At 45.2% G+C, this 27,678-nt stretch overlaps 1 protein-coding gene across 2 annotated transcripts; it reads right to left on the bottom strand.

The window, feature by feature from the left end:
* Positions 1-275: 275 nt before the first annotated feature.
* On the bottom strand, positions 276-27,594 carry tgfbr1b (transforming growth factor, beta receptor 1 b). 2 transcript variants are annotated; one of them, XM_028967080.1, is made up of 9 exons: positions 27,432-27,594; positions 12,537-12,779; positions 9,744-9,977; positions 8,079-8,309; positions 7,500-7,667; positions 5,300-5,456; positions 3,843-3,967; positions 3,155-3,285; positions 276-2,027 (listed from the first exon to the last, which is right to left on the bottom strand). In XM_028967080.1, exons 1-9 carry the CDS (start codon positions 27,502-27,504, stop codon positions 1,902-1,904), a joined length of 1,488 nt encoding a protein of 495 aa, XP_028822913.1. In that variant the 5' UTR covers positions 27,505-27,594; the 3' UTR covers positions 276-1,901. The 2 variants fall into 2 exon arrangements, with proteins under 2 accessions (XP_028822913.1, XP_028822914.1); XM_028967081.1 differs by lacking the exon at positions 27,432-27,594 and adding an exon at positions 13,184-13,235.
* Between the last annotated feature and the right edge of the window lie 84 nt (positions 27,595-27,678).

Here is a 27,678-nt window from a genome sequence, read left to right as displayed (position 1 = left end):
CAGAGACGACAAAATGGACCGGAACATTCATAATTTTTCATTAATGGTCGTTAAAAAGTAACTCTAAAGTGCCACTGTTGCTCAACAGAGAAAATATTTCAAAGAGGGGGGGGAGGGGGGGGGGGGGAGGAAACCGTAGACAGGGACCATTTCCACCGACAGTTTCATGGTCATAAATGTGTATTGAGATATTGACATCAAACCTGTGTGTGGCAATATGGCACCAACATACCGGAAATATGAAATCGTTAATCCGGTGCTACATTTAGAGTTTCATATATTTATATAGATTTTCTGTCCTCTTTTTTTTTTTTGTTTGTTTAATAGTTAATATTACTCTTTACAAAATAAGAAAAGGAACAACCTGACTCTCAATTGGTCTCGTGAGGCTTGCTCAACTGAAGAGTAATGCCGAAAAAAATGTGCATTCTAGTACAAAAAAAAAAAAAACACAAAAACAAAGACGAAACCATGATACCTTGGAAAACCTATATGGCTTAGTAAACATCCGCCTGCTAGAAAAGAAAATTAGCGCACATTCCTCAAGACGCGGGGTAATGAACACATGGATCAGCTGACACACAAAGATTTTATATATATATTTCTCCCCAGAATTCGTTGTCCAGTACAGCGTAACGGGGAATGAAACACTGCTCCGCATTTTTTTCCCGGGATCTAGCGGTACTGTACACATGGTGGCAATAGAGTTCCATTGAGAAAGAGGAAGGCCGAGCTACTCGGTTTCGCTCCTTGAAAAGGAAAAGTGGGGACAAAGTTAGGCCGGGTGGCTTGTATACGTATAAAATGGCAGCCGAGGTGAGGGACAGCAGGCGTCACGTGGTCGTGGGAAAACAAGAGCGCTGAGGAGGAAGAGTGGAAGGCGGAGCTGTCCATCACCACAGATTTCCGATGAGGAGGCAGAAAATGGCACCTATCTGTTGGCTTTCAGTGACCCCCACCCCCCTTCCCAACAAGTCTTTTTGCACCCCTTCTTCAAGCAGGGCGCATCAGACGTGCAGAAGTCTTCATGCAAATAGAAACTTGACCTTTAACCCCCATGCAATTATAAAAGTGGAGGCCTTGGGTGGCCCACCGCCAACGTTGGTGAAGAGGTTGGTGGTTAAAGCAGTGGCACTTTCCGGTAACAACTGGATTGGAAGGCGTGGTTGTTGCTGCAGTTGCTGTTGTCGTAGTAGCAGAGGAGTACATATATTTTAAAAATGTATCTATATTGCATATGTCAGCACATGTTTGCAGAGACTGAAAATGAGGTCGTGTCCAGTTTGCTTGAAGATATAATTCACGCACTGGCCTGAAGAGTCATAGTGACTAGATAGAGAAAACGAGACATTAAAAAGGTGCAAATGTTCCACATATCAAAATAAAAGTCTTTGAGTTAATAGCTTTGAAGTCAGGCTGGTCCACGGTCGTAGAGAAGCAGCCCTCGCCTGTAGTTGACATCTGCCATGTCTGCAGAAGTATTAAGAACAGCAGTTGCGTGATGAAATCCTGGGTCTCTTATTGTCTCCTCGTCTCTCCAGCTCTGCTGAAGGTGTTGCTTGTGTCCCCTCCTTCCCTGCACTGGAAGAGCGATCGTACCAGTAGAAAAATAGCAATGATGGAAGGAGAGTGCAGAAGAGAGGAGGACAGGGGGAAGTTACCGTTATTTACTTAACTTTTTTTTAAATCAAGTCTCGGCACATTCTACCTTGTCTAAAGCCAAATGGCGAGATCCTGCTGCCATTAAGACAAGTTCAGAGACCCTCCGGCAGAAGCACTCGGGGCTCTGCGGTGACGGAGGACTGGGTGGTGCAATACGATGGTAACAAAAGAACCCAGAGTTGAGCAGTGAGTTAAAAATGGGATGATGCAGCGGGAAACATCCCCCTCCCTCTGCACGTCTACATCTTGATGCCTTCCTGCTGGCTGAGTTGGGAGAGGGTCTTCTTAATCCGCAGAGCCGTCAGACGGGCGGCGCCGTTGGCATACCAACACTCCCTCATGATCTTGGCCATAACCCGTAGTGCCTGAAGGGCCAGAGAAAGAGACTTGTCAGACCAATGTATTATTATTATTATGCCTCGGTTATGCAGCGGTCCGATTTTCCTGGTCCAGTAGTGCGTAATATGATTACACGCCAAAAGGCAGCGTTGCCAGATTGGTAATTTCTAAATGATATGTCGGAATTTCTACCAGAATTGGGTAAACATGTTATGTTTGGTACAGAAAGTATTAATGCCATTCAAATACAGAACTAAATATCAAACATATTTTGGGTGGCAACACCAGCAGATACAGATAAAACTAGTCAGACAAAGTTATGCATAATTGTCAAAAGATAACAGACATTGCTAGTTTATTCATTTACATTATAGTCACTAATTAACATTAATTAAAATAATAAAGCTGGACTGGGCCTATGATGTAGACTTGTAGAGTGGCCGTACTTGTCAGTCAAGGGGGAGGCTGCAGCCAAATTTGTCTTAGTCCCCACCCGAGAGGCCATTACAGAAGTGATGTTGCCGCAGCCGGTAAAACCAGTTAAATCACCTTTTTTTTTTTTGTTGTTCCGGGCAGACAACAATAGAGCGATTGATTATTATTATTATTTTTTTTTTTTACAATTGTTCGTTTCATTTAAGCCACGCGCCGAATTTGCATCAGGCTCTTTTAACCATGATAAACACACACAAAGTGCCAGGCAGCTAGCGTAGCCTCGTAGGAATGAGATTGGATTATGGGGCTTTATTAGTGTGGATGGGGGTTTAACGTAATTTAGCACTCAGTGGAGCAGCATAAAAAGGCGTCAATTAAAGATAAACAGGAGCGCTGGAGTGCGTCTGTTGTCCCGGTCCAATGAAAGGAAAAGGACTTTAAAAGGGCCATCGTGGATGACGGAAAGCTGATAGTGGGGAAGCTGCCACAGGTCCAGTGGGAGTGCGGTTTTGGCGAGAGAATCAAAGAGTCTCAGATGACGCGGGACAACACCGACTTGGGAAAGTCATCCAGATCCCGCAGGCCGCATTTGGATCCAACGCCGCGCCCGTTCCCTCGGGACAGGTCTTGCCGTGCGAACATAATAATGCGCTCATGCTGCGGGCCAGGGCTTCTAATGAAGCACTTGTCCCGAGATGCGACGGATGAGCAGACTCACCTCGCAGCTCTGCCACCTGTTAGGGATGTTCGGCCGAAGCTTCTGCTCGCACACGACTCGCCGCATCTCCTCCACCGATGGGTCGGACTGCACCAGGTCATAGTACGGCAGCTGGTAGTCTTCATGAATACCTGGCGGCAAAAACACCAACATTACCTTTAATTTACTGAGATTACTGTTGCAAATGTATTTGAAAAATGCTAATTTTACACCATGAAAAGTAACCCGTTCTTATCCTAAAATTGCGTTCTGTGTCTAAAACGAGCCCTTTCTCCGCCAACGATCAATAGGAAAAAGGACTTTGAGCGTGATTACCCTGGTTAAATGAATAAATCAATAAATCTGATTGTCTGTGACATGCTCAATGCTACTCAATACATGACCATCACTTACATTCAATAACTTTGCTGATGTGTATATTCAGCATATAACTTGTAACTACATTGTTGATACATGACAAAAATTGGTCTTTAAGACAAATTAAGATAATAAAATTAAGACTTGCCTTAAATTCAGCAATTAGACAATATTACTATATATTTCTACAATAATTACGTTACAAAACAATTGCGATAATTTTCAAAAAGTTATTACTAAACTGTATAAAGTTAAAGCAAGTTGGATGACTGGAATATGGAATTGATCTGTAATGTGGCCATGAAATATTGAAGCGTTCGGCCGACTTTACCTCCAATCGAGCATCTGCTTGCGATCTCCCAGAACACGAGGCCCATAGCGTAGATGTCTGCCCTCTTGAAAGACTCGAAATGCTTCATGTTAATTGAGTCGTCCAGTACCTCCGGAGCCATGTACCTGTTGAGATGCAGCGAGAGCCCAATTACAGAAAAATCCTCAGGAAAAACAAACTGAGCTTCTGGAGAAAATAAATGAACTTGAGCCTGAGCATTTCCCTTGGCTCACTTCTGCTAATGCTAATAATCAAATTCATTATGCAAATTCATTTGGCCATGAGAATGATGAAACACCTGACCCAGCCAGGAACATTTTTTACTCTTTGGAGGATGCAGATCCCCGTTCATGTGACGGACAAACGAGGCTGTAGAGGAATATGAATCTGAGTCACGCCCAGAGACAGGACAGTCGGGGAACAGACGACCAGGCTGGATGTTTTCCTCTGCCTGATTCATCGTCTCCTCCCGAAGTCTCATTCATTCTGAAGCCAGAACTAGAGCAGGGTGAGACCGGCCCGAGACACCGGGTGAAGGAGAGAAGTCTTGCACGTGGCTGAAAAATTCCCAATTTGTCACTGTCTGGGCAAACTCCAGCACTAGAGGGGGGAAGTCTGCGAGGAAATCTGCAGTCATTTTCAGCACTCTGCGTCGCGCAATGCTACGAATTCAAGTAAAAAAAAATTGAAAGAAGCGGTTGTAATGGTGGTAGTAGGTCATCAGGTAAACACAATCACCGTACTCACACTTGATGCGCTGTCCCTTAACCCTCCTGTTATGTTGCAGGCCAATTTTACATACTTTGCCACATTTATTTTCCCGTATATCCAAAATGTGGGCACACCTAAGTGCACACGTACAGATTCTGTCAACAGAGATGAATCGAAAAGAGAGAAAACACGATAAATTATCGATGCCAATTGTTGTAAAGGTTCATTCTGTGCTGCAACGCTCCATGCCAGACGTAGTTTATGAAAAAGATGCCGGCTCTGTGCACCTCAACAACACAGCTTGTGCAGGAAATGCATCTGTAGAAAATGGCCATTTGTCGTGTGTAGGAGTGAAAACATTCGAAACAACAAGACTGAAATGATGTCGACAGCAGCTGAATTTGGTAAAAAAAAAAAAAAAAAAAAAACGCAACATATTTGACTTTCTGAAAATGCTGTGACGTTTCTTACTAAATTTGCCATCTGTAATGAATTTGACAGATGTAACAGGAGGGTTGACATTTACCCCGAGTAGCTGCCGGGGTGCTGAATTTAGGGGAACGTGTGAGCGCAGAGCGCCGAGGCTCGGTAACGTGAGAGCTCGGTTTTGTATGGAGTGCCGCGCTCCCGCGAAATGACTCATAGTCGCGCCGCCGGAGACTCGCTCCCACATTCGCACGCGCCGACATACGGCTGTCAGGCTGCTTCCTTCCGCGTCTCGGAGCCCGCAGTCCGTTAGGCGTTACCTTTTAGTGCCCACTCTGTGGTTGGGGGCGATGTCGATGGTGTCCGTGGCGGAGTCGTGGCGCACGGCCAGGCCGAGGTCGGCGATGCAGCATGTCCCGTTCTTCTTTACTAGGATGTTCTTGGACTTCAGATCCCTGTGGGCGATGGCCGGCTTGCCTGGAATTGGGCGGGAGGGAGGGAGGGAGGGAGGGAGAGAGCCGGCGATGAGTGAGCGCCGGAGCATGTGCAGGAGCGAGAGAAGAAGCACGGTTGAGGAGCAACACAAGGGGCAGTGGTGGCCTAGCGGTTAAGGAAGCCGCCCCGTAATCAGAAGGTTGCCGGTTCGAATCCCGATCCGCCAAGGTGCCACTGAACAAAGCACCGTCCCCTCTGCCCACTGCTCACTCAGGGTGATGGGATAAATGCAGAGGACAAATTTGACTGTGTGCACCGTGTGCTGTGCTGCTGTGTATCACAATGACAATCACTTCACTTTCAAGGGCCCAGAAATATAGATGATATATGAATGAGCTCCACGCACCGCTGAATTATATTCACTCTTCCCAGGCCTAAAGAGACTAAGGAGAGGACAGGTGTCTCTGCTCCAAAAAAGCAAGCACGAGGACCCCCACGAGGTCCTCTCACAGCAGGCGAAGGCGGAGGTGAGGAATCGAGGTTTTTCAACGTGGAATGTCACCAATGAAATGAATCTCATTATCGATGCAGCGCGCTGCGGACGTAGACGGTTCTGTGTTGATGCAGCAGTAGTGCCGGCAGCGATGGTGGCGGCCTGATCGGAGCACGGCGCCGCTCCGGGTTCGGCCTCGTCCACACGGACGATGTACAGTCGCCTGACACCACGAACGGCAGAAAACCGGCTGGTTCAGACGCCCTTGTAAACGAGGCCTTAATTCTCATCTCCCTGACGTATTTCAAAACATAACATGAAGAAATGTAGAAAAATGGCTGAGATGCGTTGCGATGAATCGATAATCGCAATCAAATCAAATCGTGTGACCAGTAAAGGTTCACACCTCTAATCCAGCGGCACGCCTCACTCGTGGCCTGCATCGGCATGCGAGGCGACATTATTCGCTTCCTGGTCTCCCAATAAGAGCGGAGAAGTAAACACTAGTTCTGGTTCGAGACAGCGACATATTTGGTGGTTTTTATGTCATTTGGATCAATCTGTTTTAAAACCAGCATGACCATTTACATTTACAGCATTTATCAGACGCTCTTATCCAGAGCGACTTACAATCAGTGGTTACAGGGACAGTCCCCCTGGAGCAACTTAGGGTTAAGTGTCTTGCTCAGGGACACAATGGTAGTAAGTGGGATTTGAACCCGGGTCTTCTGGTTCATAGGCGAGTGTGTTACCCCCTAGGCTACTACCTCCCACTGACCAGATCAATCTGGTTAAGGTAAACCATGACATTATCCGTTCATGGCTCTATAAGAGAGAAGGCGATGAACCCAGTACTCTTCCCTCCGTCAGCACAGACCAGCACTTAATGCCTCGCCTCAACACACAGGCCAATTAGGCCGAAACTCGTCAGCTAAGTACCACGCAGCACTCATTATCCGTCTTCCGTAAACAGGAGGAAACGAGACCAAAATGCACTCTGTTCAGACGCTTGTGGATCTGACCTGAGAGCAGGTCAGAAAGTTTATTTCGTAAAACAGGACCTGTAGTGTTTTTTGTGGGTTTTTTTTAATATCCGAGTTTAATGAGGAGTTCTGCCACTGGCTCAGGGGTCAGCGCTTAATACGCTGAATGCTGAACTTGTCGAAATTGAACACAAAACAAAACATTTTAATGAAACGCAGTTCTAACCTCTGCAGACATTAATTAAATTAAATAAATGTAAATTGAAACCCCCACAAAAGGCTTAATAAGTATGTTCATATAACAGTGTTGCTGACGACCAGGTTTCTCACTTTTCTACAAATCTTAAGCGAACAAATCATTAATTCCAGTAAAACTAAAATTCGAACATGTCTAGACCTTGTGATATGTTTTTTCCTATTTTTTTTGCCTAAAAACGAGTCCCGGGTGTTCCGTTTAAATGGTCTGTTTGACCCGCGGCGCACTGCTGACTGGAAGCTCGGAGCTGGCGCTCGTACCGAGAACATTCCAGCATGACGTACAGCCTCACACACTCCTCTCCAGCACGGGCCCTGATCATCTGGACGAAACGTGGCTCGTTTTCTTCTTACCTTGTGTCCCCACGATCTCCATGTGCAGGTGGGCGAGCCCACTGGCCGTGGACAGGGAGAGTTTGATCATGCCCTCCACCGTGACCGTGTACCTGTTCAGGTAATCGAACAGGGAGCCGTGCTCGTGGTAGTCCGACACCAGCCACAGCTGAGTCCATGTCCCATTGTCTGTGATGAGTGAGAGAGAGAGAGAGAGTTTTAATGAAGGAAAGAGAACGGACCACCAGATGGTCGGTGAGGGCTCGGGAGCAGCTGGGCCGGGCCCCGGCGGCTCCCCGGCGCTACAAATACAACGCCGCGATCTGGGCCAAGCGTTGAACAAAGCGCGTGCAGAGAGAGGCCTGAAGTCTGAAAATCTCCATACATTCGCTAGATATTTTTTATACTACTACCCCCACCACAATCAAAATCAATCATAAGATCAATAAAATAGCATTTTGTAAACATAAACAAACAACGGCATCATTATTTCAACACATGGCTGTCAGTTCCAGCAATTTTGGAAACAATAATGTGTGTATAAACATGTATTTCTATACAAGGATGAAAATTATACATTTCATAGTGAGAAAATGGGACCTTTGTTATCGGCAGCAATGAAGCCCAGGATGTTCTCGTGCCGGAGCATGACTGTCTGGTAGATCTCGGCCTCACGGAACCAGGAGCGTTCCTCGCGGGAGGAGAAGATTTTCACCGCCACCTCCTCCCCGCGCCACTTCCCTCGCCACACCTCGCCGAAGCGGCCCTTCCCGATGCTCTCCTGCAGGATAATGGTCCTGGCGATGGTTCTCTGTACCAGTAGAGGCAAACCTGTGGGCCAACAAGAGTGCATTACTTAACAAATGATCAGAATAGCATATTTTTCATAATATAGAACTACTGTCAGTTTATATATAATATAATTACACAATATCATTAGACTTAGATCATTAGCCAGATGAACAAACATTCCTAATGAGTCACAATATTTTAAATTCACTAAAACTACAATGTTGATAATTAAATTTTTTTTTTAATCTTATATAGTTAAATTAATTGAAAAATGTAATGCTGTGATAATAATAATAATCCATATAGTCATAATCGAATCATGGACCAAGACAGGGAAACCTGTTCTATGAATGCAACTAAACAACTGTACTAAAATGGAATCTTAATGAAATATTTACAACAACTATTCTTAATACCGACATGTGTCCAATTAAATGGCCGCATTCAATGCTATGGAATAATAAAAAGCTGCTTTTAAGATCCATTAAGTTGCATTAAAAATGGATCGTGACAGCCGGTGTGTGCGTTGTGCCCTTGCCGCAGCGAGGGTTTCATTTACACAGAGCCTGCAGGGAGGAGACAAAGCACCGGTGCTGCATTAAGGAAAGGTGGCCCATCGCAAGGCAAATGGCACTCAAGGGTGGCTGCGGTGTGAGGCAGAGCAAATCGAAGGATTTGCACCAGTTTCGGTACTTTGAAAACAAGTGAAGCGCCAAGCTGCGACATGCTCTAATCCCAGCACAATGAGGCCTGCACCCGTGGACGCCGTGCCTTTACACTCGCCACGGTAATGAAACCGACTCGACGGGATCCGATAGCTGCATTAAGTCCGCTCTTCATTTCTGATACAGGTACAGAACAGTTCGAAGAACAGCCTAGAGACGTCAGGGGTAGGAAAATCAAGATTGGACTGAAGAGACACAGGTCCCTCCACCCTCTCTTTGGATGGCTGTGCCAACTCCTGAGCGTCTCTGATAAAAATCGCGACAAGACGGGTTGTGCGGAGGCTCTGCATCGGAGCTAGCATTACAGCAAAGATCCAGCTAGGCACCGAGCCAATGAGATAACAGCTTGCTGCGCTGAGGCCTTGGGGGAGATACAGTAGAGAGGCTGCGGGACAGGATTTCACCCACACGCCTTTAGACACATGGAAGTAAATTACACACATTTAAAAAAAAAAAAAAAAAAAAAAAAAAAAACACAAAGAGAAAGCCCAGCAGACGGGTTGAGGTAATTACAGTGTAATGCAGACAGACACAGATGCATCAACAACGGGTGAAACCCAGACGACCCACCTGTCTGCTGAAATATTCATATTAAAAAAAGCAGCAGACAGAATGAGAGGCCGACTGGCCAGACAGGAAGTTGCAGACTGAGGCATGTGTCACCGTCTGCACATTTGTTGTTATTATTTATTACATCCTGGTAACAGACAGACAGATTAACAGAGAAAATGACCCGCCAACAACGTACCAGATCCTGAGCCCGACGTGGTCATGTCATAAATGAGATCCTTCAGCGTGGTTCCCACGGTGATGAAGGGGTGGTCTATGGATGGGTCTTCCTCGTTGGGCACACGGTGATGTATGACGGAGCGGCTGTGGCAGATGTAGAAGACTGTGACCAGCACGAAGCACAGGACACACACTGGCCCGGCTATCACTGCGGCAAGACCCACTGGGCCCAATGGTGGTTTCATCGTAGGAACTGGAAATGCAAAAAAATTAAAAAAAAATAATGTCAGAAGCTAAATAATGGACACGCTAACACGCCCAGTTTTGAGACAACTGCGCAAAAAACAACACGTATCAAGTTTAGACAAATGTACATTTAAACTTTGGAAGCACGGCATCATGTATCTTTATCATAATTTTTTTACCAGTTGATAGTTTTCTATGCAATTGCGTTTGAATGCTATTGGCTGATGGCTTCTTATTAGAATGTTGATGTACCATGCAGATGGGGTGGGAATCAAAAGAAATCAAATTACCCAAAAAGTTGTTAAACTAAATTTATGACAACCCTGAAATGCTTAACATAAACGACAGTGTTTCTTCCTCCAAGTGCGTGCAAGACCAAACCAGAGTAAGATCAGCTTCGGGCATAGATCATCAGCTGTTATATACATGACTTTTAAAGTGAGACATGTTGCTGAGAAACTTCTGCAATATGGAAGCAACCCATGTGACGTGCTTCACTACTTAAAGCCAGCAAAGATACTGTGGACCTGCACTAGTTTTAAACGTTGTAGCATTTCTTCCGTAGTCTTACGGGAACTATGCAATTCATGCGTCAAAGTTCAATGACTTTTCCATGACTTCATATGTTTCCTTCATATTCCAAAACTGGAAAATTCTCTATTTAAATTCTATGACTTTTCCAGGTTTTTAATGACCACAGGAACCCTGCCCGCCCACTGTGGCCCAGGAATTAATTAATCTAAACGTTGGACTGCCATCTATTGCATGCTACTGCTAACTAGAAGGGCATAGCCGAAGAAACAGACTAATGTCAAAGGGTCCCGTCATCTGTTACATGGGCAATACAAGAAATAGATGTTCTACAACCCAAAAAAGGGGAAATGGGGTGGTGGTGGGGGGGTGGTGGAAGAGATCTGAGGGAGATCTTCCCTTTAATAAAAGTGTACCGAGGCTTCATAAAGTGGACTGGAGCACATCCAGCACACCGAGTGCCTAATGATCTCCAGAGAACGGGTCATTTATCAGGAAGGCAGCTGGTGTCAGTGACTGTGGAGACCAGGTAATTTTCCTCCGGTCAGTCCCCCGGTGCCACTTGAGGGATTCCGTTAATTCTGAAGGTCCATTTGCAGCCACTGGCGAACTAACTAGAACTAGAACTGTTTGTTCTAGCGGGCAATGACAGAGAACCGCAGAGGTGGCGAGGCAAATCCATAACGTCCAATAGCTCAGATAATGCACAGGCATTTTGGGGGCTTGGTGGCGAAAACCAGGGGGTCTGACATGAAATTTCTCAACTCAAATGGTTTGCAGGACGCTTGCCTATCGAATAGTGTGCATCAGACTTTACCTTAGCTATATTTATACCATCTAAGTTTATCTTTGTGTAATGACTGTCTGTAGCAGTTTGGGGAAATTACAGCAAAGATTTTGTAGTCATTCTACGCAAGGTCTATGCAAGGTCATCTGAAGAGCAGACTTTAGAGCAGTGATTTATGCCGTTTTCAACTCGATTTTCTCAAACTGTGGTAATTTAAACTAAACTAGGTTTTGTGACAATCCATTTCAATAGCAAATATCAAATTGGATACAACTGTGACAGTTGTGGTGTAGGTCAGTGACACGACATCTGGCCAAAATTGAGATATGGGGCATATTAGCATGGCACTGCTAACTGCTAACTGAGTGTTAAGTGTGCCAATTAGCATATTAGCATACAAATGGGGAAAAAACATATTGCATCAATTGTTTATCAATTATTAAAACATACTATTTATATGCCAAAAGCACATGTCAGAATAAATTAGAATGTTAAGTCAAACATTGCTATATGCTACTTTACCAAAACAGGGCCAGTTATAAATTCCTGAATGTAGATCATATAAAATGTATTTCATAAAAGGCCATTATTTTTATTGAAGATATTTAGTGACATCTATCTGGCTAGATGAAGAGGTGTTGCAGCCTGTTCCACATGACATTATGGCTATAATAGCTTTTTCTCTTTCTTCTTTCTTTAGCCATGCAACTTGTTTTGTGGGAAATTTTGATGTGTGACAAAAGTCAAAGCTATCAGGCAGCTTGTATTTATATGTTTTGCAAATACTGTAGTTTTCTCCACCTTTGCGTACCCTACACGTTCAAGTACTTCTGATTCCACTGCTTTCAGTAAAATGTAATAAGCAGTTCAGACAAAAGAAGAAAGACTGGAGCAGAACGGGTCACCTTTAACATCATATTTTGTACGGCAATCATCTCCCCGGCTCCAACGGCCTTGTAATCGCCTGTTACTGTCTGTTGTGATGGAGCAAGAGGCATGAGTGGTGCTTTTGCACAGTGAGGTATTGACCGTGATTGATGCCATGGCCATTTAGGACCGAGTCGGAAAATGCAACACTGAACACCATGTGGGGGAGGCGGCGGCGTAACTCCACCTGAAGCCTAAAGATATAACGATGAATATTTCAGCGTGTGTACGCATATTAAACTCCGCAAATGCCACAGCTGTTGGCCAATTCGCATCCAATGTCTGACAACGAGGCTTTATCGGTAAAAATGAAGGCCTCACCAGGGACGCTCAGGTTGGGGTTCTTGTTACACAGGTCCGTGCTGCAGCACATGGGGTAAATGCCGGTATTGTCCTTGGTGGAGGGCGCGCAGACGAAGGGCCGGTCGGGAGGGTAAAGCTCGCTGGACTGGAGGCACATACTTGACTTAACCAGCTTGTCGCCAGACTTGGTGACGGAGGCATAGCAGAGGCCATTTGTGTTGCAGGTTGAGTTGGGGCAGCGCTCGCAGTAACACTGCAGGGCTAAAGAAAGAAGAAGAAGAAAAAATTAAAAAAAAAAACTCAACAACCAAAGAACACAATTGGAATGCTAATTCATTAGTTTTCTTACATTAAATCATAAAAATTGTGTTTAAATGACCAAGCATAAGATTTCTAAGCAGTTTTTAAACGTCTATGCAGAGTCTGTGCCACAGCCTGTGACGATTATGATCATTTTATTTTACACTGTCAACCCATCACTGAGCTGGAAGAACGGCTACATGACAAGCAGTGCGCAATTCTCTCATGGAACCCGGGTGTCAAATAATTTCAAGCTGTTCGCCAACGGTCTTGTACTCAACTCAAATTTACAGCAAAAAACAGCAACACATACACAATGAATGAATTCAGGAGTATTTTAAAATATTCATTACAACGATAAATACCTGTTCAAGATTTTCGTGTCAGTGTCGTCGATATGAGAAAGACAAGATAAAGAGAGTGGACCAAAAGCAATTGTGTGCTGCGGCTTGTTGCAAATCCCTAGAGTGAGCACAATTCTGTCACAATTGATTTTTGCAGACATTGCAGCAACATCAACAAAATTATTCAGTACCAGTCATCAAAAATCTCTAATAACTAATTTAGAAAAAGACCACAGCCATTATTTTCAAACTGGTGGCAAGTGCAGCACAAAGTCAAAGTCAAAGATTTACAGAAATAAATGGATTTTATCTATTTATGCAAACCCTAATCGTTTTAGATGACTATGGGGCAGAATCTTTTTTTTTGATTAGAAGAAAATTTGATTGTAGAAAAATTAATATATATTTCATTGCATTTTTTCCAACTGGAATGGCAATGTCACTTATTTGTTTGGTGTCAGTCTGTGTTCAGTGACTAAGACAGATGCAGAAGCCTTCAAAAAGAAGTCTGAAACTTCGCCTTGTGCACTTGGAGCTCAGCTTGTAAAACCCACTTAGTGGGCGGGGCCACCAGTGCGACATGAGGATGTGGCCCAGACTGAACTGGGTGGGGACCGAAGAGCCAGACCAAAACACAGACAGAGCCGTGCACGGCCTGTTCGCAAACAGCCTTATCAGGCGGCAGACACCCGATACACACAGGCTGAGAAGGAAGGAGAATGACGGACAGCTTTTACTCCATCTTCGACACACACACACACACACTCACTTCCGACATCCGCCTCAAACAAACTCTAGAGATAAACTCACAACCTGTCTCCTGAACTGTACGATTCATAAGACACGGGGGCTATTCAAGGTGAAAGGGGGAAATAAATAAAAAGGCAAAAAAAGAAGAAGAGTGAAAGAGACACAGACAAGGGGGAGGGATTCCTTTCCCCAAAATTCTTCAGCAGTGCGTAACAGGGGCGGGAAGCACACAACCATGCGCGCTCCAAAACCACAGGCAACAATCAAGTCAGCGCAGCCCATCTGACGGTCTAGACGGCCTCTTGGCTGCGTGCTTGTGAAAGGCTTTCCCCAAACTCCTCCTAAACTTGTGGTGGGGGTTGTACAGGAAGCATCTTGCCTAGCCAGGTCTGGTGGAAGCTGGGAGCTGCTCGGACGTTATTGTTCCTCGGGTTCTTTTACGGCTGCCCGCGTGGGTCGGGCAGGTGAGAAGACGACAGGTTGCGGCGTGTCTGAAGGATCAAACGGTAAATCCGGACAACCCTGACATCAGGCGAGATGCAGAATACACTTCATTCAAACGTTCATAAAGTAAAATAACGAACTGTAAAGGAACTGAAAAAATGTTTGTTTCGTTTCACTGTGTGAAAGGTGAATATTTAAGTAAGGTAACCCCCTAAAGACCAGGGTAAAACACAGTGCAACACTTTAAACTATGTACTCCACACTAGATATTGTAAATCTAAAAATATATTATAAGCATCGACCACGCATAGTAAAGGCATAGTAAATGCTGCATCCTGCCAGTAAAAAAAAAGCGGTCACTCGAGAAGACTTCTAATGCCAGGCGTGAGCTGACGTACTTCCAGCCGTCCGCCGGTGATCAGATGTTGTGAACAGGGTCTAGGTTTCACTTGCGCTGGCTGGTCAGCATCCAGTATTCAACAGGAGTCGTCAAAGTATACAGGGGATTATAGCTGGATCGGTACAGCGATCTGGAACAGCCGCTCACGCCACGTGTCCACGCGCGGCAGCCATTCTCGCCAGCGGTACACGTGTCGGCCCGGCAGGTCTCTGCTACTTATACAGCCGGCAGCCAATCAACAATGGATGTGTCTGCCCTCCCGCCTCAGCATGTCACTCCTATTTAATGTCAGAAAGACGCACACATCCAGCCACTGTAATGTGTTGACGGATAGACCTACGTATGCAATAATAGTAATTATTATTAATGAATCCAATAATAATCCAGAAACGAGGATAAACAGTGGATCCAATTTACTAATACTTATTTAGTATGAAAACATCTTAATTATTACAGTGGCTAATTAAAGATGTACAAATGTAATAAATACTGTGGCATACAAAAATAAATGTCACATTTGTGTCTAATTATTTGCTGCCTCTGCAAATACAGATAGGAATACAAATATCGAAATACAAAAATCTATAAATTGTATAAAACATTTTCACCGCAGTAGAGACGTACCAACTCTGCAGAAAATTTAAAACGACCAATAATTTAAACCTGGGTTATGCTTGTTTGTTTGCAGTCAACTACATTCTAATATTCATGTTATTGGTCACAGGCTTTCAGACAATAAAATGTTAAACAGTTATAATAAGTGTTGTGAACAAATTGGTTTCATTGGGAGGATCAGTTCTCAAATCCAACATTGCGTGCTGGAGTAGTGTACCAGGGCGTCTAACGAATGGTGCAATTCTGCTGCGAAGTCGTGCTGTTATTGAGCTGAATGGAGGAAAACGGACTCAGAAATGGAAGAGAAAAAGATGAAATGGGTTGTGAAATTCCAGCACTGTGCTGCTGTTGGGACTATAAGAGGTTCAGAGCGCCTGTCGAGGGGGGCAGAGGTAAAAAAGATAAAGACATTGAGAGATGAGCCCAGCCCCGCCCTCCTAGGGGGCGGAAAAAACACCTCAACACACAAAACCATCGCAAGCGCAGGTTTTCAGGGGGGTTGAGCCGTAACCAGGCAACAGATGAGCTGTGGTCTGCTGTCAGTCAGCAGTATGGGGGCTAAACAGGCACCCCCCCCCACCCCCCTTACGCTGCCACGGAGAAAGAAACAGAACGAAGGCAGGGAGAACAAAGAGCGGCGATAAGGCAGCACAGAATCAACGTTATGGCAGAGGCGCGTAATGAAAAGTAAAAACGTGGCTAATCTGCCACCTACACCGGGCAGTTTACATTCACACCGCGGTCAGGATTAAGATCCGGCGGCAATTGTTCCAAACATGGTCTACAGGCGCCGTGCGAGCAGATAATAGATTCACGACAAACACGCTTGTTTCCCTTGACGTGACTTTTGGAGGAGTTGAAGCTCCTCAGATACACGTTCGTGTAAAGGCACAAAAAAAAATGAAAGTAATTAGCTACAGAGCTGCTGGAGATGAAGCAATGGGAGGGAAATGAATAGGAAGCGTGTGGCATTTAGGAACGGTGACAGGTAGAAATTCATCACACTGGGGCCACAAGCATATCATGCCTCCACGGATGTCCGAAACCTCACATGGAAAAAAAAACAAAAAAAAAAAACGGCTTTCCAATGAACAAAAGCCAGTGTGGTTGTTAGTTAGCCCTCGCCGACCCCTATGAACAATTCATTAGAATCAGGATCACATTTATTGCCCATGTATGTCAACAAACACAAGATTCTGTCTGTTAATGTTTCACAATACAATACAACAAGTAAGTGGTGGCCTAGAAGATAAGGATGTGGACCCGTTAGCAGAAGGCTGCTGGTTTGAATCCCGATCCGCCAAGGTGCCAAAGCACCGTCCCCACACACTGCTCCCCGGGCGCCTGTCATGGCTGCCCACTGCTCACCAAGGGTGATGGTTAAAAGCAGAGGACATGTTTCACCGTGTCACCGTGTGCTGTGCATCACAATGGAAAAAAAAAAATCACTTCACTTTCAAATATATAAATCAAAAGCAATACACTGCTTATTTACAGACAATACACAATATACAGACTATAGACAACACAACGTTCATGGAGTGCAGGAGACAGTATGTATGTACGTGTATGGAATGCATGAGCAGTATTGCAGATGTGAAACAGTCAGAGAGATCAGTGAAGTATTTTAATATATAGCAATACATATTTTTACTTTCTGCTGCACACGACGCAGAAAAGTGGCAGACACACAATTCAGCTCGGCAGCACATCACACTGTTGTCACGTACTTTGCAAGCCCAGCTAGGGAAAGAAGAGCTTAAAAAAGAGCAGAATGAGCAAAAGCGAAAGGAAAGGAAAGTGACTATGGACAATTTGAGAGTTTATTTTTTGACAAATAAAAATTGTTTTTTTTATTTTTACTGCCTGTAAACATCGAAGGATATGAGTATTTTTTTTGCTTTCTCCCTTAATTAAAGGTTTCAGTCTAGTCAAACTGGCAGTAAGAGGGGAAAAAAAGAATCCTGTCAATACGGGAAAATATATTTTCTAGCCTTATATATATATATATACCGCCTTGCCCTAATATACAGTCACATTAGGGAAGTAGAAAACATTGGCAGAAGAATTAGAACAGCTGAACCGCACAGCAGCTGATACGGCTAACAAACATGTAGACGTACCTGATAAACTGGCCAAGACATTTACAGCATTTACCAGACGCCCTTATCCAGAGCGACTTACAATCAGTAGACTTACAATCGGGTGGTAGTAGCCTAGTGGGTAACACACTCGCCTATGAACCAGAAGACCCGGTTTCAAATCCCACTTACTACCATTGTGTCCCTGAGCAAGACACTTAACCCTAAGTTGCTCCAGGGAGACTGTCCCTGTAACCACTGATTGTAAGTCGCTCTGGATAAAGGCGTCTGATAAATGCTGTAAATGTAAATGTACAGGGACAGTCCCCCCTGGTCAGGGACACAATGGTAGTAAGTGGGATCTGAACCTGGGTCTTCTGGGGTGGTAGTAGCCTAGTGGCTAACACACTCGCCTAGGAACCAGAAGACCCAGGGCATCTGATAAATGCAGTAAATGTAAATGTTCTTGTTCATAGGTGAGTGTGTTACCCACTAGGCTACTACCACCCCAAGACGATATATGAGGGATATTTCTTAAAGCCCGCTAATTTAACTCATGCAGACCTGTCCTTGAACTACTGACCCTCCACTGTCTCTAGTTTGCATAAATGAAACGAAACAATACAACAACGAAACTTTTTAACACCCCTCACTGTCTCTTGAGGCACTTTGCATTTAAAACTACAGAAAAAAAAATTGTCAAGCTGTCCCAGACCAATTTAAGCCCGCGTCCTCGACTGGCCGCCTTCTCTGCACACTCGCTCTCCAAGTCTCCACTGAGACCGCGCTGCAGCAAACGTAGTGATCTGGCAAGCGCACAACAGCGGGACCTTTGCAGCCGGCCGCCTTCAGAGAGTTTACTAAACCCGACTCCTGCAGAAGCCAGGAATTAAATCAGCTCGGGTGCAGGATTAGCAAGAGGCATTAATAGTGCCCCGCTAATGCCAGTTACATTAGCGACAGTATGGCATGGTAGCGTTTACCGTGGCCCGTGGCCCTGCGCATGGCCTGTAACTCCCTACTGACTCGTCCCAGCTCGAGAAGTGTTCCAGAACTAGATCCAGAAGCCATTGCCATTGTGAAGCACAGCACACGGCGACACAACGAAATGTGTCCTCTGCTTTCAGCCATAACCCTTGGTGAGCAGTGGGCAGCCATGACAGGCTCCCGGGGAGCAGTGTGTGGGGACGGTGCTTTGCTCAGCGGCACCTCGGTGGCAACGACTCGAATCCCAAACTGGAGACCGATGAACGAAGGGCAGGTGAACCTAAGCTTCCTGCCCCACTGACATGTAACTGTTCGGCTTTGGGGTATTTCGAAAATGTTCAAAAATGAATACGGTAGGTTCAACTGATTACTCTTTAGGTGTGAAACATGATGACTTGAGAACTTTTACCCTTAGACGGTTGCTGCATCAGTTCCCATTATAGTTAGAAGTTACACCATTCTTACTCTTCATCGAATACTGTCAACTTGAGACACATCGAATCAAATATTTTATGTACAATCCACAATTCTTGCAGACCCCCACCAGCAGGTACATACAAGCAGCAGAAAATCACTGCTCTGCATCCCTAACGCCTTTGGTATTGACACACACACAAATACAAACACACATATACAAACACTGTGGCACATCAGTATGCAAGTCTGCACAGCCTATCCATTTAAGTAGCTTAGAAATTCTCCAGGTAAAACCTAGATGTAATCCTGAGAGATTCCGCAGGCTCTGCAGCCAACCTGAAGCAGGCAAGGTCGTCCACTTACCGGCTCCCCCCTTCAGCTAGGACGAGCAACCATGAGAACGCTCGCAAACAGATCCAAGCTCTATCTGTTGGTGCTGCATAATAATAATAAGAAGAAGAAGAAATAAAATATGGCCAGGAGTCAGGCGGGATGTGCCCTTCTGAAGTGTCCCCTTGGTAATTTAGGATGGGTGAAGGGTTTGCGAATGTGTTGCTTCAAACTTTGACCTGATTGACTCATCATTTGAGTGAATAGGAAGGGTCGGGGCGGCTTCCTCCACCCAACTTGCTTTGAATAAGTCGTGCTGCCAGCAGGGAGAATAAATAACTATCAATGGAAAGAGGACGTAGCGGAGAAGACAAGATCGCGACCTGTTGATGGGAGCGAGTCCCGAGGTGCCGAGAGGGTTCTGGCACCTGAAGCCAAAAGCTATTTTTGACTCTGGGTCAGGTAACTTTGATGTTGCCAGGTGTGAAACAAATTGAGCGGAGAGGACCTCTGACATGCCAATCGCAGGCTCTCCATTCACCAAACTGGGGCCAGGGAGTCGCGAAGAGAAGAAATGAAATAATGACTGAACACACTCACTAGTGTCAGTGGATGTGTTTGTACAAAATATTGATACAATATTGTTGGTTATGTGATGCTCAATTTACTGAATAGACTTTCTGTATGGTGTGATGATAACTGCATGAACAAAGTAGAAAATCCTCATTTAAATTGCCTTATGTTTCCTACTCACAGGTTTTAGAGTTCAACGTTTTTAAACCTTTGATACATCAACAATGGATACCAGTGTATTGATCACGAATCACCAATGGAATTATCACAGCATATTGCCGTAGTGATTTTTTTGTCCCACACCGAGGGCAGGGGCATCTGATAGATTAAAAAAAAATTAATGTTACTGAAAATAGTGGATCTGAAGTCACTTGAATCTCTCAAGTTAATAGAATTCCGCACAGCAAAATCTGATAAAAGACTAAGTAAGACTTGATTTCTCTTTAACGGCCAAAGTGACGGGTTTCCAAGCCACAGCTTCGAGTGGCCACAATCGAGTCGGGCCCCGAGAGGCTGCAAATGAAAAGGAAAGCAAATGTTTAATCTAATCCCCGGCGCTACAGCACACACACACAAAAAGGAAGGAGCCCAAAGACAATGGCCTCAGATTTCAGCAATCGATGGCAATTGGATTTCCTACCCTTGGAGCCCACGGCTGCAACCTCTAATGCCGTAATTGAATTGCGCTTCGGCCGGCTGCGGAGCGCTGGTCAATGATTCCGCACCTGCAAATGCACTTCAGGACCGCCGTTTAATTCTGGCAAAGGGCTGGAAACCTTTTTGTAATGTACCAGGAGACAATTTAACAAGGCTTCTCAAAGCGTCCAACTTCATGACAGGACGACGTGCACGGTAGAATATTTACCGCCAGCAGATAAGGGAGTTATTTTAGGATTAAAGTGTACTCCGAGGTGCCACGGTAAATATCTATTTAAACTATCAAATCCCACTTCAGAAAACAAAACCTGCGAGTGAGAATCGTCTCTGGCTAATATGCGTGTATTTTATTCAAACACCTATGAATAAAGGGGATGGGGAAAGGCTCCGGGGAGTGGAACTGTGATAAGGTAGAACGTACTCATTCAAGCAAACTTGTTACTCTTATCAAAACCTCAGTGAGAATTCGGCTCTGTGGAGGCTCGGGCTCGGTCCCTTTTTACAAAAAAAACCACGCTTACCGCAGATTAAAACAGTCTCTTGGCACGGCTGCTCAAATAAAGGTTCCTTATTCTTACTTCTCTAAGAGAACCAACCAAGAAAGTGAAGAAGTAAACTTAAGACTTTGCCAGTGGCCCCCGATCCATCCGTTCTCAACACAGCGCTGGTAGTCGGTAGAAAAGGGGCAGGGTTTTTTTAGACGTAAGGGTCATTGCTGGGTAGAGAGTGGTCCGCCGCCCAAAAATACCCAGCAGCTGTCCTATGGTCAGAAACTGACCAGTGATGACTGCCTAGAATAGAGATCTGCCGTATACATATATACACATAATTGTTAAAATATATATTTGATACGTGCATCACATTGTGATCCGGGCATCTTGAAACACAAAATCAACAATATTTTGCTGTATAACACCGCTGCATTGTACAGTTTTTGCAGAGATTTATTAAATATTGATATTGTGATGCACATAATAGTGTCCATTTTGTATTGTGACGTAAAAACCTACTCTGGATACAGAGGAAGGTCTCTTTGTTCTTATACCAGGAGGCCGCACTGAGCATGCTCAGTAAGAACCTAAGCACCATTGGCTGATGGGAAGGACAGAGACGGTTTATCACATCATATAGATCGGTCTTCAACGTACGCCCTCACCTGCGGCGGAATTAATTACTCCTGTCTCCCGGCAACAGCGACCCCCTCCCAGATCCACGCTGGGCCCTCGTACCTCATTACCTCGAAGCGTTTGCTGCGTGAAAGTAGCGGCAGTGCAACATATGCGCGAGACGACGAGGAAAACGAGGGGAGAGTGGGGGGTCGGCCACTTTACGGCACTTTCACACGCCTGGTCCAGCAGTGAACTCATTTACACACGCCCCGCCCCGGCCCCCTCAATCTCTGCGCTGCCCTATTCATTTGGTGGCCATCACTCCCATAGTCATTTCCATAGGTCACGGCCTGGCCCCGCCTCTTCACCATACCTCCTGCTCACCCATTATTGGAGGGCTTTTGTCAGTGACAGATGTTGGGTTGGGTCAGAAGACCTCTCCCTCATATGGTCTCCTCTGGTCCAGATTTCTCCCATCGGCCCAGAGTCCAGATTTCCTCTTTTGTTTGTCTAGCTAAAGTGAAAAATATCTTATTTCACATAAAAAACCCCATAAAAAAATGATACTTTCCTATAATGTAGATGACATCTGTGTCTGTAACACAGTTGTCTTGGGGGAAATTACACAACTTCTGTTTTAATGAAAACTTTCACGAATGTCTTCTCTAAAATATGCATCAGGTTTCCTTCCAAATGAACGTTCTTGAAGCTTGGTATGTCAACCTCAACGCACACCCATCCTGTGTCTTAAAATAAAACTGCTACCTACAGTCAACAACAAAAAAAGAGACTATGATGAAACTCCCAGAGGAAGAATTCTAAAAAGGAACAAAAGGCTGAATGTAACACACGTGGCATTTTTGACAAGCTCAGCTCATCAACCTAACAGTTTACTTATAGTAACAGGCCCACAATGGAAGCATTCTCCGTAAACGGCTGCCGCGGCGCGCTCTCCGGGTGGTAATTAACGCTGGCTGCTACTCATTTTGGTGCTGTTACAGCAGGAACGAGGGCAGGACGAACAGAAACGCTGCACGCTGTGGTACGGGACATGGAAACCGCAGGCCTGGCGCTGCGTCGCCAAGTACCAACAGCTAAGTGCGCATCTGATGGAAGTTCTGGTGGAATACTGAGTGTTGTGTGTCAGTAAACGCTGCAAATATAAGAATAACCATGAATGACCCTGTCACAGATACGTCGCAGTGAAAGAGCATTCTGAGCGATTATTAGTTCATTTTCAATCATTTTTCCTGCCACGTTTATTATTCTTTATAGTATCATCTCTGCTGTCTAGATAACACACTGCTGTGTATTGTGGGTATGTGTCCTGCTTTATTCTGTACACCAGCTTTGTTTGTCTATACAACTTTATTTATCTATCTATGTCTAACCATCATATATGTCAGTTCACATAAACCAGCTAAATTACACAAAGACAGCTCAAGTACATCTGCCAATGTGAGATCTGATTGATATTGAAGGGGGAGAAAAAAAAAAAGTGTTAAATGAATAATGATTTATTCAGAATGGTAAACATTGGAATCGCAAGTGAATCGTGATACAAGTAATAAACAACTCTCACCATTTACCTTTATTAAAGGAACATGGCCACTCTGGTTGTGGGGACCAGGTTCACACGGCTTAGTTCAGATAGAAAACAGAACACTTTAGTACAGAGAGCTTCAACATTCAGGACCTAACTGACCATGAGACAAGAATGGCACTGGGACAGCCTAAAATGATTTCAGGAAGAAGTCGGGCTTGTTTGTAGGGCTGAATGGTTTTAAGAAAAAAAAAATTGCAATTTATTTCATAAAAACCACAAATGCGATTTAATTATGATTATTCTATATATTATGTTTATTAAAAACTGCAGCATAAATGTACATTGAAATATGAACTGCGTTGTAACTGGTATACCACAAGTAGAGAACAAGGGTCCTTGCTTGTGTTTAAGTGGGCGTGGCTTTAACATGGGACACATCTGATCGAGAGCATGAATCTGATTGGATATGGGCGGATGGCACATTACATTAACACCACATTATTGTCTTACCAAGAGTTTAGAAAACCACGGCTATTTTTTTGCGTTGAGTCCCCGTGTCGAGTGCCACTCGCTGGTTTTTGAGGAGGAAAATGTAAATCTTCGTTTTACTGTCTGCACTTTGTTTACTCTGCTGCACGCCCCCTCGTCACCCATCCATGCTCTGCCCATCCCCCATGTCCCGTTCATTAAAGTCGCGATTCCGGTTCGATTTCGATATAACGTTCAGCACTAATTGTTAGTTTCGCTGTGAATGCTAAAGAGTTAAATTCTTTTCCTTTTCCTCCCCCTAAAGCCCTCAGCCTGAAAAGGCACACACAGGGCCATAAAAACTGCTCTCCTTCACCTTTCTGGTCGAGGGGGCACGTTTTCTCCTCTATGCATTCGGCTCAAAGAGACCGGGGCAGTAAAATCCTGCCGCGCTTTACTTTCACAGCCTCCAATAAACCGGAATGGCTCGAAGCAAATGAAGGACGCTCAACCCTGGACAAAAGAAACTGTTTGGAAATGGATTAAATTAAAATGTAATGCCGACGATGGCTTTGATGTATCGCCGTCAACTGACGGCACATTAACTACTGCTGTTTACCGCAGCTATTGATCCGGCAGCGTTGAAGCAGAATATTCTCCTTCTGTTAGACTTCCTGCACTCATTTCATATGGCCAGTTACAGTTTTTTTTACATGAATTGATCGGTGATTTCCAGAGAGATTAAATGGTGCTAAACATCTTTGTAAAGTAGTACAGCGATGCTGATATGTATAGTTTTGTGGAACTTAGTAAGCCACCCCGCCACATATCAGATAACCAGGATACCAAAGGAGTGTCCATCCATCACTCCATGTCAAGGTAGCAGTATTGTGCAAAGGAGAGCAACCAAAGTTGGGCGTGACCCCAAAAAGGAATAGTCTTGATCAACACACGACCAAAACGACTCTTGGGGCAACGTGTCCAAACACTTTAAATTCATAAGCAACACCCCACTGTGGTTCTTTTTTATAGTATTTAACGCCTTTAGAATGTAAAAGAAGCCATAAGGTTCACATTTACATGCAGTCTGTAAAAAGGTCAGTAAATGTCACTGAAACAACCAATAAGGATGAAACTGAGATGAATTTCCACATTATCACACACCTCAAGCACCAATCTACCTAGTGCCAAAATACTCTTGTTTTACTACATTATGCCTCATTAAACTGTACCAACCGTCTAGAATTTACATAAAACTCTGCATTTTGTCCGTAGACCAAGAGGCTATTTATGTCATGTGTGATTAACTCTGTTTTGGTGTATGTCCCCCCATCCAATGAAAAGTAGGCTACTAGGGCAAATAATTAGAGCTTTTGCACATCATTTCACATTATACACTACTCGGAGTTGAGACAGAGCCAGAACTCTCCACCTTTGTGCCCTCATGGGAGATCTTGTTTATATTTCTCTGTCAGCAGCATTTATTAATTCGATATTCGTGTGTTATAAGAGCAAGAGATGCTATGAAAAGGTACTGAGCGACTGACGAATGTAAAAGAGGCCAACGAGTTTAAATAGAGGAGTCTAAATCCACGTACACCTAGGCTTTAGCTAACAAGTGCCACCAGGCAAAATTCTCAGTCCCACCAAAAGCGAGGAGTTCAAATGCCTCAGTGCCCCTGAATTCAATCACGGCTGGCACAAATACAACTTCTCAAATTAGTTTTGGTTCTTTAAGCCAGGACAACAGGCGCTTTGGGGTCACACGAATGCCTCAAATTCTTCTGCCCGAAAGGCCAGCGCATATCAAACTTACGCCTCGATCAGGGGATGTGCTGCGGCTTCGCGTTGCTCTTTAGCTCACATGCAATATATATTATTTCAGCAAGAAATATTATTTCTGACTCTATAAATCCTTCCTTGAGTTCCTATTTTCAGTCAGTATCCCATTAATGACAATAATGTGATTTAATTTGATTAAATCCAATAAATGTATTCCGCACTAACAGCCTTGACATTAAGCTTGCATGAAACGGCCTTGAGACTTCCACAATGATGTACACAAAGCAGTGAGAGCAACAGGAAGAAGCAGCACAACACACCTACGAAAGGCGTAGCGGCATAACGTAAACTGATCCAGCCCCGACGAAAGACCGTGGACACACACTTTTTTCTCCAAGTTTTTTTCTCCATCAATGCACACATGCTGGTGTATTGGACAGCTGTGGAAAGTGACATGCTACATATCTCTACATACCTGCATCATAAAGTGGGGGTTGTACGTAAAAGCGTCATTTGTCACTGAGGCCTAAAACAGCATTATTTCTGATGGGTTCACTGCAGAACCAAGTGCATCCACACATGGGTCCGAATGACCTGACATCAGCAAGAGAACAGAAGCTGAACACCTTGCACCTTCTCATTTCTAAAAGAAGGGGATAAAAACAAAAACATGCCTATATAAATCATGTCTTTTTAGGCGTTTTTTTTTTTTTATCCCCTTCTTTTCCTCATACACACACATATGTATACACCCTGAGTGTCTTCAGGGGACTGTCCCTGTAACTACTGATTGTAAGTCGTCTGATAAATGCTGTAAATGTAAATATACAGACACAGACATAAATACATATTTTTAAATGTATATATATACATATTTGAGGAAAAGCAGGGTGTCGGGACACCGCGTTCTTTATGCTTCAGACCGGGCCTTTGCGCACTGGGGTTATCGATTTCATCTCAGATCCTAATGATCAGATCCTCGTGCTCCTCAACACGAGACACAAAAGGCCGGAAAATAAAGAGACGACAGACTTCATTCCGGGCGGCTTTTGTTACGCTTAAATTATGTATCGGCGTCCATCAGCGGGCGGCCGTAAAAAACGTCTTTTATAATGTACGGGGAGGGACGCGGCGGGTCGTTGCGGGAAAGTAAATGACTCGAGGTGGAGATAGAACGCGGGGTTTGTTTTGGCGCTTTTCGGCCATGCAATGTCTATTGTAAAAAGAAAAAAAAGAAAAGAGGAAGTCACCGGACATGGCAGAAATTATAACGGGACCGTTATAATCGTCGGATTTTGTTAGGGTTAAACACCCCCCGAGCACGCCGCCATTCGACGTCCCCCACCTGCCCCCGGGCGCAGCGCTGACGGGAATTCTGACGGGAAAGCGGCAACTCGAGCGAACCCGCCCGGCCGCGTCCGCCCGGGCTCGTCGCCTCGTTAGCGGCTAGCGCGGCGCGGCTAGCCGCGGCTCCGGCGCACGTCGTCTAGGCAACGGGCAGCCCGGGTCGAGGCGAAGCCCCGGCGGGCGAAGAAAGACGATCACACGGGTACACCTCCAGCGCGGAGCCGGAGCGCATAACTCAACTCACAGGCCAGCTGAGATTTTTTTCTTCCGGAATACCGCCATCGGTAAGTTAGCATCGCGGCTAAACTTTCCGAGCTCGGGGGTTCCTCGTCACATTAGCGAAGTTTTGTGGAGTCTGGCAGTCTGAAACGGATAAACAAAAAAAAATAAAAAAACCCGGAGGGATGCGCTCTACCGCGTAAAATTAATTAACCGCGATGGAATTTGTCTCGCGTCGTCCGAAACGGCAACGTCGACGGGGCTAGCTCCCAGGCGGGGGGACTCGTTTCTCCGGAGACTCTCCCCGAAACAATAAGCATTCCTCCGGCTGCGGGGCTCTCTCCCTCTGACCCGCGCCATCTTTGAAACGAGACTTCGGGGCCGCCGAGCTTCACGACACAAAGAGCAACAGCGGCCGCTCCGGGGGCCAGCGAACTTCACGGCGCCCGGAGGCGGGGGGGGGAAGAACGGGCGGAGACCCGCGCCTCTCCGCGGCACGACGCCGCCGACCGAGCGGACCCGAACTTCGGCCGCGTCCGCTCACCTTCCGCCCGGCCGATCCCGGTCCCGAAGAACAACAGCCAGAAGGCGAGACGACAGCAGCGTTCCGCACCCATCCTGGATCCCGACTTCGCCGGAGACTGGCTCGCCTCGCGCTCAACTTATCCAGCTCGTCTGCCCATGAGAGAGAGAGGCGAGGGGGGTGGAAACGGGAGAAACAACGGAGGGAAAATAAAGCGCCTGATTGGCTGGGGCCGCCGCCACACCCCGCCCCGGCCGTCAAAAAAAAC

Source organism: Denticeps clupeoides, chromosome 2 (assembly GCF_900700375.1).
Source record: "Denticeps clupeoides chromosome 2, fDenClu1.1, whole genome shotgun sequence".
Taxonomy (NCBI): domain Eukaryota; kingdom Metazoa; phylum Chordata; class Actinopteri; order Clupeiformes; family Denticipitidae; genus Denticeps; species Denticeps clupeoides.
This window is presented reverse-complemented; position numbering and strand designations above follow the sequence as displayed.

What these genes read in the sequence shown, in the direction of transcription:
- tgfbr1b (XM_028967080.1), bottom strand. Translation starts at nt 27,504, where the DNA reads ATGGGTGCGGAACGCTGCTGTCGTCTCGCCTTCTGGCTGTTGTTCTTC. An exon ending in CCCCAACCTGAGCGTCCCTG is followed by an intron (nt 9,978 to 12,536) that starts GTGAGGCCTTCA and finishes TTGCATTTCCAG; the next exon opens with TTCCTACGATGAAACCACCA. An exon ending in CATTGCTGCCGATAACAAAG is followed by an intron (nt 7,668 to 8,078) that starts GTCCCATTTTCT and finishes CACTCATCACAG; the next exon opens with ACAATGGGACATGGACTCAG.